Consider the following 20,893-nt stretch of genomic DNA (forward strand, 5'->3'; position numbering starts at 1 on the left):
GCATTATACTCCTTCCTCTACTCTTTCATTCACTCTGGTACTAATTCATCTTCCGTCTCGCTTCTACGAGACATACTTTCGTTCAAAAAAAAGTGCATTTGATTAATGGCTGAATTTACTTTGACATTTCGCTACAATCGTAGAAATGAATTAAATTCGCGTTTTACGGTGATCCTCCTGCGTTTTTATGAATAAAACATGACAACTAATTAATATAACGTAAATAATTTAGAAGCAAATAAGTGTAACTGTGTGCTATACTGTGTTCCTAAACCAAAGAAAACCCACCCATAATATCTAGTCAGGCGAAACGTTTTGAAATTATTTATTTCGTGCTTCGTTTATTTTTCTAATTGAAAAGCTATGGGAGAACCGTTTTGTTTTATTTTTCTATATTGTGCAGTGGCCAGTGTTAATTTTTCATAGTGTTCGTGCTAGGGCGCGGTGAAAAAAATAATGTTTATTTTTTAAACGTTCCAAACTCGAATTTGAATTTCGATAAAATTAGAAAGTATGGAGGACCATTAAAACTTTTTAATTGATAATTTGTATCGATATTTTGTGCGGTTCAAGTGCGTGTGTTGAAATTTAAAATGGTTACGATGAACACAAACGAGAAGACGGCACAGAAGGCCTGTCAACAGGGGCCTTCAAGGTTTGTTTACGTCTTTGTTTGGTATTTCTTTAGAAATTTGCGGCACGAATTAAGGGGGGGGAGGGGAGGGAAAGGGAGGGGGGAGGTAAGGGGAGACCCCCTATAAAGTGGGGGGGTGAGGAAATCCCCCCTTCTATTTTTTTTAAATTTTTTTTGAGATTATATTTATACTAGCTTACCGCCCGCAGCTTCGCCCGCTTTGACTTAAACCTAATAAATTATATACTAAAACCTTCCTCTTGAATCACTCTATCTATTAAAAAAAACCGCATCAAAATCCGTTGCGTAGTTTGAAAGATTTAAGCATACAAAGGGACATAAGGATAGAGAAAGTGACTTTGTTTTATACTATGTAGTGATGTAGTTAGAAATATAGAGAAGATTATGGGCTTTCTTGACTGCTCCGGCGCTGCAGAACGTGGCGCTTGCCCCCGTGTACCTCGTTGCAGGCAGGAGTCTTCACTCGCCTTTGTAGCTTCGGCTTTTTGGTCGCCTTTGGCGACCAGCCTCAGCCACTCCGGCTCGCTTGACTCTGCCTGCTCCTCAGCACACGCGGGCGCCACGCTCCTCCGCGCCTCCGACTTTTTTAATACACTCTAGTGTATGACAGACAAGTACCACGTGGAATCGGGGTGGACAGATTCGGTTCTGAGATTAACAATTTGTGTGCAATATACATACAATAAAACATTTTTTTTAAAATAATTATTTATTCAAATCTTGTATACATGTTTGATACAATTTACAATGGCAATGAATGGATCCATTTTATTTTTTACAAACACCACCCATCCACCCATCGTCTCCACATATTCTATAATATTATCACCGAAGTTTGCTGGGTGGTTATAGTTATCTTTTTTAAAAAATCTTTTTACAACATGCCACTGGGACTCAAATGGGTCAGAGGCAACAAATGGGTTGTCTGGGTCTGAGTGATTAACTTTTTTATGAACATACCCATATTGCCCCAAACAATCATATGCTCGCCAATAACTCGTATGAATTGTTGTCCCCTCAGCAACATGCTTTTGAATGAACTATGGTTTTTAATATGTACATTAAGACATTTGTTATCTCTTTCAAACACAATTCTTGTAGTTTTGTCAATGTAACTCAAACAATTTTGAACATAATCTCAAAAATTAAAAAAAAGATTTCTCTGTAATTACACGTTTCCGCACGAAAAGCCGCTAATGTATGTTTCGGGGCATCAATATCGATCGATAAAAATTAAAATCGCGCCGAAATTCGTGCCGCACGTTTCTAAAGTCAACCCCTTTGTTTATAAAAAAAAACATGTTAATTTTGTTAAAATTTATTACACTGTGGTTCAACCATAAAGGCATTTTTTTTAATAAATTTTAAAGTTTTACTAGTTAGTTAAGAATACAATAAATTAAATAGGTATATGGTTCATTATAATTTTGAAAACAGTTGAAAATCTAAATTATGTAAATGTTACAACCCAGGCATAGTTGTGCCAAGCAGCAAGTATTATTATATAAAAATATGAATGTAAAAAACACTGTTATATTTAACACTAGAGGTCCGCCCCGGCTTCGCCCGTGGTACATAAGTATTTCGCAATAAAAGGTAGCCTATGTCCTTTCTCGGGTATCAAAATATCTCCATACCAAATTTCATGCAAATTGGTTCAGTAGTTTAGGCGTGATTGAGTAACAGACAGACAGACAGAGTTACTTTCGCATTTATAATATTAGTATGGATTTACCAATTTACATATCAAATTAAATAAATATTTATGTTCAAGTATTGATTATTACAATTTGTGGATTATTAGCAACCTTAATTCTGATTTATTAATTTAATTTATTGACATATTATATTCTGTATTCAATAAGTGAAGTCCCATGTCCCCTAGTGGGGTAAGGCGCAGATGCATTATCCATACATCTGTTTCACTGATCCATTTTCTTTAGGGGCAAGTAGGTGATCAGCCTTCTGTGTCCCATTCTGTACTTCCATAGGGGCCTGCTAATTTAAATAAAAAGTTTGTTAACATTAACAAGATTATTTGATTTTATTAAAAAATGCCACTAAATTTCAGGGACGTGACAAAATGCGGGAAAGAAGCCGACAATGACAAAAAAGACAAGAAAGATAAGGACATGATAGCCAACCTTCCTCCGAGTGTTCAAGCTCTGATGTCCACTATACCATCACCAGAGGAATCTCCCAATTATTTGGCTTATAAAAAGGTATAGATAATGTTTATTTCAGTATAATACAATAACATCAGAAATAGAGTATAAGAAATGGAATATATAAATATAATTTAAGAATATCAACTAATCTATATATTATAAAGCTGAAGAGTTTGTTTGTTTGAACGCGGTAATCTCAGGAACTACTGGTCCGATTTGAAAAATTCTTACGGTGTTAGATAGCCCATTTATCAAGGAAGGCTATAGACTATATATCATCACGCTAAGACCAACAGGAGCGTAGGAATGCGGGTGAAACCGCGCGGCACAGCTAGTTTAACATAATTCACACAAATGTTTGAAGAATAAAGAAAACAATTGATCATCGAAATTGCAACTTTTGCAATGACATTAAAATGGTAACACTCAACGCATTCATAAATACATAAATGTTAATTATACCTTTACAATATTTAAAAGGCGGTCTTTTTGCTTATAGCTATTTCTACCAAACAACTTTTGCAGAGGTTTATGCATTAAAAATTTATTAATACTTAAAAAATTATTAACTATATTTTGTCAGATGGAGGCCATAGTGGAAAAGATGCAGGATGAAAACACAGGTGTTCCTGTAAGAACTGTTAAGAGCTTTATGAGCAAAATACCATCAGTGAGTATTATTAATGTACAATCTTATATATAAAAATGAATCGCAAAATGTGTTGGTAAGCGCATAACTCGAGAACAGCTGAACCGATTTCGATAATTCTTTTTTTATTATATTCCTTGAAGTACGAGGATGGTTTTTATGTAGAGAAAACGTAAATATGTACCACGGGCGAAGCCGGGGCGGACCGCTAGTGTACAATAAACAAATAGAATTAAATTATTAAATTACATCATCATCAGCCCATATATGTTCCCACTGCTGGGGCACGGGCCTCCTATGAGGGTAAACTACTGTACATAATTTCTTAATTATGCAAATGAATTATGCTCTAAAAATGCATTAGTGAAGTCCCGTGTCCCCATAGTGGGGTAAGGGGCAGATGCATTATGCATACATCTGTTTCACTGATCGATTTTCTTTAGGGACAAGTAGGTGATCAGCCTTCTGTGTCCTACCAGACCGAGACTTTTTTTTCTTCGTCTCCACCGGGAATCGAACCCAGGACCCCTCGGTTCTACGCTCACGCGTCAACCACTGTACCAAGGAGGCGGTCATTCATCAAAAATGCATTAGTTAGTATAAAATATGCTGTAAAACGAATCAAATCTTTCGTTTCTGGGAATGTTGATTGAAAAGTGGGATTAAAAATAATAAATATCAGCATCATTTGAATCTCAAGACCATTATATACTTAACAAATAGTTGCTTTTATAATTAATACAATATTTATTTAATATTATTTTGTACCACATCAATTATTAAAATTACACTTTTCTATATTAACAATTAATCTTCTTATATATAAAAATGAATCGCAAAATGTGTTGGTAAGCGCATAACTCGAGAACGGCTGAACCGATTTCGATAATTCTTTTTTTATTATATTCCTTGAAGTACGAGGATGGTTTTTATGTTGAGAAAACGTAAATATGTACCACGGGCGAAGCCGGGGCGGACCGCTAGTGTACAATAAAACACAATTTAAAAGTTTTAATATGTTTAATGTACTAAGCAGTAATAACAAGCGAACTACATCATCATTAGTTAATCATTTGTCCAAAAAATAAAAAAAAAGTAGTTTTATAAAATACAACAATAAGATTAAAATATATTTTCCAGGTATTCACAGGCTCAGATCTCGTAGCATGGCTGGCAAGACATCTAAATATAGAAGAGACATGGGAAGCGCTACATTTAGCACATTTGTTGGCGGCCCATGGCTATCTGTTCCCTATAGACGATCATTGTTTGACTGTGAAAAACGATAATACATATTATAGGTATGTATTTTAATTTTAATATGTATGTATGTATCATAAGTATAAATTATAAAGAGCAATGGACCTTTGATGTATCCCTGGGGTACTCAATTGTATGATTTTTAAGACTATAGAAGTTATCTTATTCAATTAAGAGCCATTTTTAGAAGAATTAAACATATTTAAGGTATGTATTATATGCCTAGGCAATATGGTTAAATATTGTTGGCAAAAACTATAAATATTATAAGTATAAATTAATCTAAAATTAGAAGAAACATAGGAAGCGCTACATTAAGCACATTTGTTAACGGCCCATGGTTATTTGTTTCCTATAGACGATCATTGTTTGATTGTTAAAAACGATAATACATATTATAGGTGAGTTTTTAAATGTGTGTTCAATTTTTTGTCATTAGTTAATATAATGAAGAGCAAAGGACCTTTTTTTGATCCTTGGGGCACTCCTTTCTCATATTTCTATATGTTTAGAAGTTATCATATTTTATTAAGAGCCTTAGAAAGATAAAATATATAGTAGGTTATGTATTATATGCCTAGGCATATGGTTAAGTCAAATAACTTAATCAGTTTATGTTGACTGTATATTAGCAGTGTTTATTATATGACTAGGCAAATGGTTAAATGTAATGGATTTCTAGCAGCTTTCTCCTAAATTAATTAAGACTATCTTATAGTAATGAAATACATACAATTTTTTTATCATTAGGTATTAAATATCATTAGTATTAGTATAAATAACAAAGAGCATAGGACCTTTTACTGATCCCTGGGGCACCCCATTGTGTGATTTGTACATAATATAAGTATTAATTGTATTCATTTTCCTTTTTTAGATTCCAAACGCCATATTTCTGGCCTTCAAACCAGTGGGAGCCAGAAAATACTGATTATGGTATGTATTGGAATATTATTCATTTGTTTATTTCAATTATACAACTTCATAACTATTTCATGTTAATTTTAAAATTCGTTTCTAAATTATTAAAAAGTGATTTTTTTTAACATTTAAATCGCTCAAAGCACTTTTCTATAAAATTACTTGCGTCATGTGTTCAAACTCTACCAAAAAGTGTCCTTTTACGTCTAAAATTGCGATTGTAAAATGTCTGTCGTTTAAAATCCGAATATTTTGTTGTAAAAAGTGTATTTTTTCGTGATTTAAATATCTCTACTTCCTACTTGATTAATTTTTCGTATTAAATCCGGCTTTTAACCCGTTAAAATAATCTTATAGCGGTGTATCTGTGCAAGCGCACGATGCAGAATAAAGCTCGCTTAGAACTAGCCGACTATGAGGCGGAGTCCTTAGCTCGCTCGCAGACGATGTTTAGTATCTAACTTATAGCTTATAATAATGTTTTCAAGCAATTAAAAAGTGTGTTATACGGACATTTATTAATTTTTTCGTATATCTATTTAAAAAGTGTTTTATTTAGTCAAAGATTTTTATAAACATTGTGGATAAAGCGTGCTTTGTAGTATTTAAGATGCAGTTTTTTTTTTGCAAAAAAAAAGTGTAATCTTACACGTTTTTTCTCTACTCAAAGCTCTTATATTATATTTAAAAAATGTGATTGTAAAAATTGTCCTATTAACGTTGAAAAATCCAGATTTTTTGTTGTAAAAAGTTAATTTTTTCACAATTTTCATATGGCTTCTCCATATATTACAAAAAAATATTGATTTTTTTGTATTAAAATAGTTATTTTTTGTATAAAAATCAAGTTTTCCCCCATAGCGGTGTATCTGTGCAAGCGCACGATGCAAAACAAAGCTCGCTTAGAACTAGCGGACTATGAGGCGGAGTCCTTAGCTCGCTTGCAGAAGATGTTCAGCAGAAAATGGGAGTTTATTTTCATGCAAGCTGAGGCGCAGAGTAAGGTGAGGTTTTTTTTAATATAGAATAATTATTAGTAGAGATTTATTTTAAGGGGCTTTTGTTAATTTGGTTTTTTAAAGAAATTGTATTTTTTTGTTTCAAGAAATAGTTTATACACATACGATTTTATTACACAATGCGTGTGTGACATGACGATTATAAAACTATAATAATGTGTTGATTTTTTTTAGCTTTAATTGACAAAAACATACTAATATATTTTAAAAATGCTAAACATGTTTGGGCATTCATTTATTAGTTTTTTTTTCTAATTTCCTTAACCGATTTTCACAAATTTCTGTTAAGGACTAATAAAACACCAGTAAACTAGCATATTCAAAGTAATTTAAATTTAAAAATAATTAAATTTCCCTATAATTATTTCCAGGTGGACAAAAAACGTGACAAACTCGAGCGCAAAGTTCTCGACAGTCAAGAACGAGCGTTCTGGGATGTACATCGACCTATGGTAAGAAATATACAATATAGAAAGAAGGAATTGTATTTAAAACTAGCTATGCTTTGCGGTTTTACCCGCAGTGCTCAGCTCCTGTTGGTCTTAGCGTGATGATATATAGCCTATAGTATTCCTCGATAAATGGGCTATCTAACACCGAAAGAATTTTTCAAATCGGACCAGTAGTTCCTGAGATTAGCGCGTTCAAACAAACAAACGCTTCAGCTTTATAATATTAGTATAGATTTTGTAACTTCTGAATATATAAAGTATTCGTGTCAGAGTGTTTATAACCAAACTTCCGATAAGCTTGATATTTATTATAATATTTACCAATTATGTATCAGTTAAATCAGCCATTTCAGTAATTGCCTAGGCTCTTGATTAAATGGCGTTTAATCAACTTTTCCCAAAAGATATACCGTTACAAACGATACAATTGAATATCATTCAGGCTAATTAAACGCCATTTAATCAAGAGCCTAGGCTATTAATTAAACTTATCTTTCACAGCCGGGCTGCGTCAACACAACAGAATTGGATCCGAAAAAACTATCACGGGTGAATGCTCTAAAGCAGAAAAGGCTACAGCAGTGCCAAGAAATTATATTGCAGCATAACTTGAAGGTAAATAAATAAAAATATACTAATAAATCAATAAATAAATAATAATAAATAAATATTTCAGGACAATTTTCACACACGGCACAATCTGATCCCACACTAAGCTTTCGCTTGTGTTATGGAAACCAGATGGCTGATAAACATACATACTAATATATGACTATTTAAAAACAATTTGGGACTTTTTTATAATACTAGTAAAAAATAATTTATTGTACAACAAGACTTCCTTCAGGAGTGTTTTTTAATCTTCCATACACTAATACACCACTTTCTATGATTAATTTTGATTTTATCAAATGGATAAAGCGTCTGAATTTGTGTACATTTAAAATATTTTAATATTTCATACAAATAATTGATTATAAATGCACATAAAATCGAACTTTCTTCTGAATTATCAAAGAAAAAGTGTACAATAAAGAATTTTTCATTCAATCATGATGAATAAATGACTAAATTTATTTATATTATGATTATGAAAGAATAAATAAATTAATAGAATATCCCATAATTATATTTCAGAACAACCCGATAGTAACAATAACGAATGCCCAAGAGAGTGAAGAAGCAATACAAAAAAGCGCAGATGCTGTTAAAGAGAATGGTGAGATCCTACTAATATTATAAATGCGAAAGTTTGTGTGTGTGTTTGTGTTTGTTACCCTTTACGCAAATACTACTGAACCGATTTCAATGAAATTTAGCACACATATAGAGGGTAACTTGGATTAATACATAGGTAATTTTATCCCGGAAATCCCGAAAAACGGGAACTATGCAGGTTTTTCTTTGAAAACGCGGGCGAAGCCGCGGGCGGAAATCTACTATTTATATAAATTTTCTTAATGTGGCCCCTATATTGTGCCCCGCGGTTTTACCCGCAGTGCTCCGCTCCTGTTGGTCAGCGTGATGATATATAGCCTATAATAGCCTATCAATAAATGGGCTATCCAACAGTGAAATCATTTTTCAAATCTGACCAGTAGTTGCTGAGAATAGCGCATTCAAACAAACTCTTCAGCTTTATTATATTAGTGTAAATATTATAACATTGCTATGATATAGTTTACTAGCTTTCCGCCGGCGGCTCCGCCCGCGGTTTCAAAGAAAAACTCGCATAGTTCCCGTTCCCGTGGAATTTCCGGGATAAAACCTATCCTATATTACTCGTGGATAATGTAGCTTTCGAATGGTGAAAGAATTTTAAAAATCGGTCAAGTAGTTTATGAGCCTATTCATTACAATCAAACAAACAAAGTTTTTCTCTTTATAATATTAGTGTCTAAGTTTTATAATATTAAAGTATAAGTCATCTACTTAGTATTTTAAAATATAAGTAATTACAGTAAAATAACAATAAAAATTATTTTTCAGGTGAAACATCCAAATCAGAACAACCAATAGAAGAATCTATCGACTCTCAGATAGAAGCAGCGAAACGACAAGTGGCTGTTTTAAAAGCAAGGCTCGAAAGAAGAAACGTTAGAGTCAGTAAGGTTGCAGAGATGTGAGTATCTTTATATATATAAATCTCGTGTCACAATGTTTGTCCTCAATGGACTCCTAAACCACTTAACCGATTATAATAAAATTCGCACACCATGTGCAGTTCGATCCAACTTGAGAGATAGGATAGGTTTTATCCCGGAAATCCCACGGGAACGGGAACTATGCGGGTTTTTCTTTGAAAACGCGGGCGAAGCCGCAGGTGGAAAGCTAGTTTTATTATATTCATAGTTATTTTTATGTAAAAGTAAGGAAAAGAAAACTATTTTATTTAGCTAGCATACTGCCCGCGGCTTCGTCCGCTGTGTTTAAAACTTAATAAAATATATTATATAATATTATAAAGAGGAAAGGTTTGTAATTATGTATGTATGGTTTTTACGCATAAACCACTGGACCGATTTTGATGAAATTTGGCACAGTAGTAATTTCTACTCGCGTAAAGTCAAATATAAGAAAGTCTTTTTTCTCTTTTAAATAACCATTTTAATGCAATAAAATTAAAATCACTACATAGTATAGAGCAAAGTTGCTTCCCGTGTCTGTCTGTATGTATGATTTTGATACTGATTTTTATACATAGTGATTCAAGAGGAAGGTTTAACTATATAATTTACAAGCGGTCCGTCCCGGCTTCGCCCGTGGTACATATTTCGCAAGAAAAGGTAGCCTATGTCCTTTCTCGGGTATCAAAATATCTCTATATCAAATTTCATGCAAATTGGTTCAGTAGTTAAGGCGTGATTGAGTAACAGACAGACAGACAGAGTTACTTTCGCATTTATAATATTAAAAATATTATATATATTATATTAAGTATGGATAACAGCTAAATAATAAATTTATTCATTGGTGTATTACTTTAGGATTGAAATAAAACAATGTAAATAATTAATTAATTTAGGGCCGATTTTTTAATGCTTGGCTAAAACTTATCCGTCCAATAAAGTATTACACGATAATATTAAAATGTCACGTAAACTGTCAAATACGGGCAATTAGAATACGTTTTTAAAATGGTAGTTTTATACATTATTCGACGAATAAGTTTTCTTCAAGCATTGAAAAATCGGCCCTTAATATTATATTTATTCTCGATTTCCAATAAAATAAATGTTAACATAAATAATAACACCAAAATAATATATTTACAGGTTCATATCATACTGCGAGCAATATTCAGAATACGATTCATTCCTAACTCCCCCAGAATGGCCGAACCCCTGGATCAGTGATACTACAGAACTGTGGGATCAGGAGAAACAGTGGTATGTGATCTATAATCTTAATATATATAAATCTCGTGTCACAATGTTTGTCCTCAATGGACTCCTAAACCACTTAACCGTTTATAATAAAATTCGCACACCATGTGCAGTTCGATCCAACTTGAGAGATAGGATAGTTTAAACATGTAGGTACCACGGGCGAAGCCGGGGCGGACCGCTAGTTATTAATATAAAAAAAAAAACGGGTTGCACTGGGGGAGTGCCGGCAGAAGTGAAAACTTGATTATTAACGTTGAGCATGTTTGATATTTTGGAATGATATCCGTCTTACGCTTTTTCGATCAGGTCACGTGTCCTGACGCGAGTTTAAGATTTTATACCCAACGCCGCTAAAGAAGTTTTCACTTCAATAAATAAATTAACTTATAACTAGTTACAACGGCACAAAATGGATTAATTAATTATTTCTATATAATTTGACAGTAAAGAGCCGCTCCCACTACGCCGAGTACGACGTTGGTCGTTCTCTCTTAGAGAACTACTGCGAGATCCTCCGGGAAGGGAACATTTCGAGAGATTCCTCAGCAAGGAGTTCAGTGGGGAGAACCTCAAGTGAGTTGGGGAAATTTGGTTAAGAGCGAGTGGGACACGTGTAATTACACGTAACACTTAAAGATGACACGTGTGACATCTTTAAGTGTTACGTGTTACGTACCCCTAAGGCGCGGGACTTATACAAGCGCCGCGAGCGCGCCGCGGGCGCGCTGCCGGCGCGCCCGCGGCGCGCTATTGGTATTTTGTCGCTTTCTCTGTCCCTATGTATGCTTAAATCTTTAAAAGTACGCAATGGATTTCGATGCGGTTTTTTTATAGATAGAGTCTTATCTTATAGATAGAGTCTCTAGATAGATTCAAGAGGAAGGTTTTAGTATATAACTACCGACCCGCCCCGGCTTCGCACGGGTGCAATGCTGATACTAAATACACTACAGAAAAATTGTGAACGTTGTATAGGTATAAAAATATAGCGGCCCGCTCCGGCCTCCGGCATCGCACGGGTATAAAATACATAGCCGGGCGGCCGCAAACGCTACGTCCTGCAATTTTTAAATCTGTAATATCTTCGAAAATATTCACTTAAATCATACGGTGTAAAGGGCCATATAGATCTATATTAAATGAACAATGTATCCATGGTATTTAATTGGTTAAGAATTAATGCTGTATTGGTTAAAATCGCTTCGAAAATTAGCCATTATTTGTCGTAAAAAGTAAATGACAAAAAAAGTTATTGTGGGTTATCCATAAGAGATAGACATATACCATCGTGGACTTTTCTGTACACCTTTTCAATGTGTATAATACTTAGTACATTATTTTGATAAAACTCGTAGGGTTCAGCCTGCGTTTGCAATGTAAGCGGAAAAAATGTAATTTTTTAAGACATCACATTAGAAACCTCAAAAATAACAGTACTTCTCCACTACTTAATGGATCTTATTATACATATAAACCTTCCTCTTGAATCACTCTATCTATTAAAAAAAACCGCATCAAAATCCGTTCCGTAGTTTCAAAGATTTAAGCGTACAAAGGGACATAGGGACATAGGGACAGGGAAAGCGACTTTGTTTTATACTATGTAGTGATTTATTATGTTTTAGACAAAGCGGGCGAAGCCGGGCGGAAAGCTAGTATTTCATATAATATTTTTGAAGTGAAATTTAACGCGTTGAGAGTAAAATTTCAAGGTCACATCTCGGAAATACAGACACGTCATGGTATTGGCAACGATTATAATATCTTTAAATCTTGCTAAGAAGTTTCACTTCTGACACGTGTTCTTTTTATAATTTTACATTAATATTATATTAAGAACACTTGAAATGTAAAACATGTTTATTAGCTGTTTAACTTAGAACAATTCACTTTAATTTTGTCATTGTATAAAACAACTAATATAATAATATTAATAACACTTGAAATGTAAAACATATTTCATTAAGGAAATAAAAGGCTTTTTTATTTATTTATTTATTATATTATTTATATCTTTTACAGATTCTACCTAGCAGTGCAAGAATTAAAATGTCTGCCCATACGTCGCGTGGCCTCTAGAGCCAAAGAGATATGGAAGGAGTTCCTCGACTGCAACGCGCCAAACCCCGTCAATATAGACGCGGCCAGCAGGTGAATATAATCAAATCAAATCAAATCAAATGTTAGAAAAATTGTATTAAAATAATAAAAAAGTAGGAGACACGGCTAGCAGGTGAATGAAAAGAAATCAAATTAAATCTATACTAACATTATAAAGCTGAACAGTTTGTTTGTTTGAACGCGCTAATCTCAAGGGTTATATTAATCTCGAATTTTAATATTCCGAATATCATAATCCAGAAAACGTTTGGACATTTTTTCATAACCCCGAATTTTAAAATTTCGAAGTTTTGTTTGCCATATAATCGCAACTCCGAATTTCATTTGCCCATTTCTTTATTTGTACGACGTTTTACAATCCAGACGAATGAGTTCCAGACATACGAAATCTAAATGCACAAAATCCAGATGACCGTAATCCATATGCACGAAAGCCAGATTTTTAAAACACAAATTTTTGAAATACAGTTAATTGATATCCAGACAAACAATGTCCAGATTTTTGAAATTCAAATTAACGATATCCAGCAAAACGTAATCCTTCCAGGGGGACGGAAGGCTATCCTACTAATATTATAAATGCGAAAGTGTGTGTGTTGGTTATTAATAAAAAGAATAGAATATATGATAATTTTAATTTAAATAATAAAATATATTACATATACACCTCCCCCACAACGGTTAGTCACCGCGGGGGCAGTAGACTGCAACCCTCCAAATAACATGAAAATGAAAATAAAAAATATATACATATCCACGTTTAACGTACGTTCCCTAGCAAGTGAAGTCAGGCTCTTAGAGTTAGAGTATGCATTGTCACCAATAAAATGGGATATAATCGGTATTTCGGAAGTAAGAAGAAACGGATTTAAAATTGAAAATAGAGGTCGCTACATATTATATTACTATGGAAAAATAAAAGGCGAGAAAGGAGTAGGATTCCTAGTTAAAAAACAAAGATACTTAGAAACTATTAATTTTATTGGAATATCCGATAGAGTAGCATTATTGCAAATAAAAATATTGTGTACTTTATACAGTATTATACAAGTGTACGCTCCTACGGAAAGCTCGAGTGAAGATGAACTAGAAACATTTTATTCTGACTTAGAAAACGCAATATCTCAATGTAACAAAAAAATTATAATTATGGGCGACTTCAACGCAAAAATTGGTCAAACAGAGGATAACGAGGAAATGATTAGAGGCATATACGGTTATGGCAAAAGGAATAGTAGAGGCTAACGTCTAATGGATTTTTGTTTTCAATATAAATTTAAGATATTAAATACAATCTATAAAAAACCAAACAGTTTAAAATGGACATGGATGGCACCCAATAATAAAGTAAAAAATGAAATTGACTTTATCATTACTAATATACATAGAAATGTGAGTGATTTGAGTGTGTTAAGCCGAGTTATACACCCAAGTGACCACCGCATGGTAAGAATGACACTATGTACCAAATCAAGGAAATTATCGCGCTCACGTTATTCACAATTTACAACAAGAAATATTGATTATGATGCATTAAAAAATAAATTTAATCTATGTCTGGGACAATATGATTCGGTACAGAGCCTCTATGACGATATTGAAAAAAATATGCTGAAATGTTTGAAAAAACCAAACGTAAACTCTAAAACCACACGAAAATGTCAAATAATTACTGAGGATATCATTCAATTAAAACAACAGAAACATACACTAAGAAATAAAACTAATAAAACCCGAGAAGAAAAAATCAAACTAACACATCTATACAGAACTATTAATAAAAAAATCAAAGAAAATTTAAAAAATTATAGATTAAAAATATTTCAAAATCATTTAAAACAAACAGGTGGAATAAAAAAAGCGAACAAAGTTCTAGAGAGAACCAAACAATTAATGACACATCTAAGCACCCCCACAGGCTCTGTTACCACACACAGAAAGGAATTACTGGATGTTGCCACATCGTTTTACAAAAACTTATACAGTAGTACGAATCAAGAGCCAAGTAAAACGTTGCAAAATTTTATGACCAATAAAAAACAATATAACAAAAAGTTTGATGATGTCCCGCCCTTCCTAGAATGTGAAGTGGAACTTTCTATTAAAAAGCTCAAATCAGGAAAAAGCCCCGGCCCCGATGGTATAACAAATGAGATGATCATAGCGAGCCAACCACACATAGTAAAACCTCTGACAAATTTATTCAACCTCGTTCTACAGAGAATAGAATTTCCAAAACAATGGCTATGCTCAGATATAATATTATTATACAAAAAAGGAGACCCTAAATTTATAAGTAACTACAGACCGATTAGTTTAATTCCATGCATATATAAAGTATTTACCTCAACTCTGCTAAGAAGACTGACATATATCTTAGATGACAAACAACCCATTGAACAAGCGGGCTTTATGAAAGGAATGTCTACAATTGACCATATACATACAGTAAAACAGTTAATAGAAAAATATAAAGAATTCAACCAGCCCTTATATATATGCTTTATTGACTATGCAAAAGCATTTGACTCTATTTTACATAGTACTATATGGAAAGCATTAAAAGCTCAAGGTGTCAACGACACATACATATCAATTATAAAAACAATATATGAAAACAGCTATGCTAGAGTAAAATTAGATATACAAGGACCAACATTCAAGATTAACCGTGGTGTTAAACAAGGGGATCCACTTTCAGCAAAACTGTTTATATCTGTACTGGAATATATCTTCAGCCAGCTAAATTGGGAGTCATATGGTCTCAAAATCAATGGACGATATTTATCGCACCTGAGATTTGCATACGATATAGTTCTGTTGTCAGAAAATGTAAGAGAATTGCAAACAATGATAGAATCGCTAAATAAATATAGCAAAAAAGCAGGTTTAAATATAAATCAGGAAAAAACTAAGATTATAACAAACAGCCACCAGTTACAAGTCACAATAAATGAAACTCCTATAGACTATGTTGAAGACTACATTTACCTCGGACATCTTATCTCATTTAAGCTATGCAACGAAAAAGAAATAGAAAGAAGAGTCAAGCAAACATGGAATAAATATTGGGCTATGAAAGAGATTTTCAAAGGACAAATACCAATTCCACTAAAAGCTAAAGCCATGGACATATGTCTTACACCTTGCCTAACGTATGCATGTCAAACATGGCCCCTTGCAAAAAAGCATTTAAACAGAATTAGCATCTGCCAACGAGGCATGGAACGAAGCTTTTTGAATATTAAACTTAAGGATAGAATACGAAATAGTGATATAAGAAAAAGAACGAAAGCTCAAGATGCAGTAAGATATGTATGTAAATTGAAGTGGAAATGGGCAGGTCACCTGTGCAGATTGAGAGATGACAGATGGTCACATTCGGTAATAAATTGGACACCTTTTTATAAAAAGCGTAAGAGGGGAAGACCAATCACACGATGGAGTGATGATATCAAAAATCATGCAGGTGCCCTTTGGACTAGATTAGCTAAGAACAGGGATGAGTGGAAGAAATTGGAGGAGGCTTTTACCGCAAAAAGCGGTCCTTATTATATTTAATTACATACTATTACAATTAGAAAGACTAATTAACTAACACTTAATTTAATATTTAAAAAATAGAATTGTTATAGAGAAATAAGAATAATGTTAATACTAACCACACTAACAACAAAATTTGTAATTAGATATAAGTAAAGGAATTAATAAAAGCTTTATTTAATTTTTTTTTTAATAAAATATATTGTATTATTTACAGGGAGTTGACTAGAGTCAAAGTGGAGTCTGGTATTGCGGACCGGTATTGCTTCGATCAAGCACAGGTTAGTATTATATTTTATTATTTTAAACAATCATTAAATATTCCTTTCCTTGTCTAAAATGTATGTCTAACACTTTCAGAACCTCTCTTTTTAAAAAATCATATCAAAATCCGATTAGTTTTTTTATACTATTTGTCACTACATAGTATAAAACAAAGTCGCTTTCTTTGTTCCTATGTATGCGATCATCTTTAAAACTACGCAACCAATTTTGATGCGGTTTTTTTAATAGAAAGTGATTCAAGAGGAAGGTCTATAAAATTTAAATTACTTTAATATTCTAATAAATAAATTTTCATTTTCAGGCCCATGTATACCATCTTATGAAATCTGACAGTTATTCAAGATATCTTCGTTCGGAAATGTATAAAGATTATCTCAATGGATCTAAGAAAAAGGTAATTCTATCAATATAAATAAATAAATAGGAAATGGTACTTAAGATGTAATAAAAACAATTGTTTGGTGACCAAAGCAGCAATCTTAATACTAATACTAATAATATTATAGGGCTGAAGAATTTGTTTGTTTGAACGCGCTAATCTCAGGAACTACTGGTCCGATTTGAAAAATTATTTCGGTGTTAGATAGCCCATTTATCAAGGAAGGCTATAGGCTATATTATATCATCACGCTAAGACCAACAGGAGCGGAGCAATGCAGGTAAAACCGCGGGGCACAGCTAGTTTTTGATATTAATAATAAAAAAATTGTAATATAATTTAATATTTATTGAAGTTAATTAGCCGTAGGTATTGTTTTATTCTTGTTTTCAAAATTTAAATATTTTAACGTTAAATACTATTTTTTTCAAAATTTTATCATTTCATAATTTATTTGTATATAACCAACCAATACATAATTAATTATTATAGGAAAAAATAAATAAATAAAATATTTATTGTTTCAGACATCAGTAAAGGGGATACGATCTATCGTATCGTTCACCGGTCGTAAGGAGACGTCTACAAACTAAAAAAAGGAATTTCAATAAATTTGGTGTTAAATTTGTGAAGAATGTTCTAGAACGAATTCGAATTTCGAATTTGGAACAAAGAAGGAATTTGATGTTCGAATTTAGAGGATGGAATTGATTTAAAATTCGAATTTTCGAATGTTTATTTGCGTGGACGGTAAAACGTTCTAGAAGGAATTCGAATTTCGAATTTGGAGGATGGAATTGATTTAAAATTCGAATTTTCGAACGCGATTTTGAATGTCGAATGTTTGTTTCGAATGTGAATTGATGTATTTTAGAATTAAGAACGGTTTATTTTGACCAAAGACATTTGTTTAGTTCATGTTTATTTTAAGTTTTAAAACCGACTTCAAAAAATCTTATTCTTATGTTATTTTTTGTGTTAGTTACTTCAGAACTTACTTATTGGTGAATTTTTGATGGATTTTTTATTTGAAAACTAAATGACATTTTGAAGACGGTTTAGTTTTTTGTGAAAAACAATTATTTCTTTGAAAAAAATCTTTAGATTCTATGTCTATATTATATATGTTATAGAAGCAATTTTACAATATAAGTCATTATAGTATAGTAGTTCCTGCGTAATGCACAGACATACATAACGTAGTTTAAGAAAATATTACTAAGATCTTCAATTAAAAATAGAAATAATAATTTATTAAAAATAATATTATCTTCAAATTTCATACAAGAGGCTATTAAAACCAAAATAAACTAATTCAAATAAAAAAATATATAAATATTTCAAGACAATTTTCACACACAGCACGATCTGATCCCATACTAAGCTTTCGCTTGTGTTATGGAAACCAGATGGCTGATAAACATTCATATATAATTTTAAATAAATACTTATATAGATAATTAACACCCAGACACAGAGCAAACTATGTTCAACAAATATTTGCTCTGGGTGGAAATCGGACCCACGACTTCTGGCTTCGAAGGAAAAATAAATAAACATAATTTATAAAAAAACAAGACAAAAATGCGAGTCTAGTAATTTAAAAGACTAAATGTAGTAATAAATAAAATAAGAAATATATTATTTAGAATATTTAATTTTTTCGTTTAAATAAATAAATTAAATTGGATAAAAAATTTTTTAGGGTTCCATACCCAAAGGGTAAAACGGGACCCTACTGAGACTTCGTTGTCTGTCTGTCTGTCTCCAGGCTGTATCTCATAAACCGTGATAGCTAGACAGCTGAAATTTTCACAAATGAAGTGACTTCATAGTGCTGAATCTTATTATTACACGCTTTATATTAGCTTCACCTGTATGTTTGTAACCGACTTCTTTGGGCGCGATTTTGACCCACTTTAAACGGCCAGATTTCGTTCAAACTTTGTAGATTTATTGAGGACCGATGACAATACACTAACTTGATAAAATTTTCTATTTTTTAGTTCGGTTTTCTATAAAAAGCGTGTTTTTTTTTAGTTTTTTTAACTATTATTATTATTTTATGCTCTTATATCGTTCTAGATAGGTCACCTGGTGGTTCAAATGACCCATAATTTTTTCAACATGGGCCTGTAGTATAACACACACATACAGAAGCTAAGAAAAAGAAAAGAGAAAACATATAAGATAGGTACACATGTTAAATAGGCGGCCTTATCGCTTTCAAGCGATCTCTGCCAGGCAACCTTTGGATAGGATTAGTTTTAATAAATGAAAATATGTATTATTCATTTATTGAAAAATCTCATAAAACCTTTAGTATACGTAGTAGTAAAAATGTATAGAAAAGAACATTTTTTTTAATATACTTTAAAAATATTCATTTACCAAAGTTAAAAAGACTGCTAAATATACTGCCTCTGAAAAAGAATAAAAAAATGCATAGAGCTGTAATTTTTAATTTATTTCTTTGCTATGACATTTTCGGGAGAAGAATCTCTATTGCTCTTATAATTTTTAATATGTTTCGTCATTTTACTGCACATTTTTTTTTGTGTGTTATAAAACAGACAAAATACGCATTTTCGATTTCATTTAAAGTACGGTTAGCAAAAAAGAGCGTATATGCCGAGCACACGTGTCAGAAGTGAAACTTCTTTGGCAAGATTCACAAAATCGTTGCCTTACTACATGACGTGACGGTATTGCCATGACGCGATCTTGAAATTTTACTCTAAAGAAGTTTAACTACAAAAACTGATTCATTTTAACATTTTTATTAATAACTAGCTTTCCGCCCGCGGCTTCGCCCGCTTTGTCTAAAACAAAATAAATTATATACTAAAACCTTCCTCTTGAATCACTCTATCTATTAAAAAAAACCGCATCAAAATCCGTTGCGTAGTTTTAAAGATTTAAGCATACAAAGGGACATAGGGACAGAGAAAGCGACTTTGTTTTATACTATGTCTATCTATTATGATTGGTGTTAGTACTAAACTAGTCTTATCTTCCATTAGTTATAAATATATTATATATACATAATTATTTAATTATAAGTACTGTCGGCAAAAAATCTTTTTTTATAATAAAAAAAAAGTTTCTGTTTCATAAAAACTTTTTTTAATTTTCATCGTCAAATATCGTAGATTTTATTGATATTTTTTTAAAATAAATGTCCATTTTTTACATTAAAATTACTCTCATTGCTTATACAATTAGAAAATCAATTTTTAAAATTTTCTGTCTCTTCTATTAGCTTGAAAACGGCTGTATCGTTTTTAATGTGATTTCTATTTGTGAGGTAGATCTTGTTATAAAAAGTAAGTTGAGTTGTTTTTAGAAAAATAATTAGCGTTGCGCACAAAAATGTTTCGTATATTATGTATAATGTAAGTAGAATTTTAAAATTATGACAATTTAATAAATAAATAAAAAATATGATTTTTCTTTATATAAAAAACTAGCGGTCCTCCCCGGCTTCGCCCGTGGTACATATTTACGTTTTCTCTACATAAGAACCATCCTCGTACTTCAAGGAATATAATAAAAAAAGAATTATCGAAATCGGTTCAGCCGTTCACGCGTGATGCCGTGACCAAGGAAAACGGGTTTCATTTTTATATATCGTTTATTAAAACATTTGATATTAAAACTCAGTCAATCATTATACAATATTTATTTATTTATTATTTATTGTACATAATATACCAATAATTATATAAGTATATTTTTCTTTATAACATTTGTTTTAAAAACATTAAATTTTAAATTATTCAATTTTAAAGCACTAATTTTCAAAAATACTAATAATCATTCTAAAAATTACACACACAAATACGTGTTAAAAAGAAAAATAACTCTTTTATAAAAAAAATTGAAATTTTGGCGCATTTTTTCTAGATTTAGCAATTTATTTCTTATGTATTGTAGAAAATAATTAAATAAGTAATGAAAAGTTGTAGATGGTGCGTTTACTCATTTTTAAACCTTGTTTTTTGTAATATATGTTCTAAGTGTCAAATTAGTTGAATGTTCAATGTACCAAA

At 32.0% G+C, this 20,893-nt stretch overlaps 2 protein-coding genes across 2 annotated transcripts in view; one reads left to right on the forward strand and one right to left on the reverse strand.

Moving 5' to 3' along the window:
• The window catches only part of Nup98-96 (nuclear pore complex protein Nup98-96), a 282,640-nt gene that overhangs the window by 10,025 nt on the left and 251,722 nt on the right, over positions 1 to 20,893 (reverse strand). The window lies entirely within an intron of this gene.
• On the forward strand, positions 114 to 19,160 carry RSG7 (Regulator of G-protein signaling 7). Its single transcript, XM_089713870.1, has 16 exons — positions 114 to 655; positions 2,727 to 2,877; positions 3,407 to 3,493; positions 4,613 to 4,773; positions 5,610 to 5,668; positions 6,515 to 6,657; positions 7,044 to 7,124; positions 7,626 to 7,739; positions 8,262 to 8,343; positions 9,114 to 9,246; positions 10,400 to 10,513; positions 10,958 to 11,086; positions 12,536 to 12,664; positions 16,395 to 16,458; positions 16,764 to 16,856; positions 17,369 to 19,160. The coding sequence occupies exons 1-16, from the start codon at positions 594 to 596 to the stop codon at positions 17,432 to 17,434; spliced, it is 1,668 nt and encodes a 555-aa protein (XP_089569996.1). The 5' UTR covers positions 114 to 593; the 3' UTR covers positions 17,435 to 19,160.

The sequence above is a fragment of the Colias philodice genome, chromosome 31 (genome assembly GCF_061535455.1).
Source record: "Colias philodice isolate Cphi_HAF_F1 chromosome 31, ilColPhil1 Martin Lab GWU primary, whole genome shotgun sequence".
NCBI lineage: Eukaryota > Metazoa > Arthropoda > Insecta > Lepidoptera > Pieridae > Colias > Colias philodice.

Coding starts and splice junctions, on each gene's coding strand:
- RSG7 (XM_089713870.1), top strand. CDS start 594: ATGGTTACGATGAACACAAACGAGAAGACGGCACAGAAGGCCTGTCAA. Junction 2,878..3,406: donor ATTATTTGGCTTATAAAAAG/GTATAGATAATG, acceptor ATATTTTGTCAG/ATGGAGGCCATAGTGGAAAA. Junction 7,125..7,625: donor GGGATGTACATCGACCTATG/GTAAGAAATATA, acceptor TATCTTTCACAG/CCGGGCTGCGTCAACACAAC.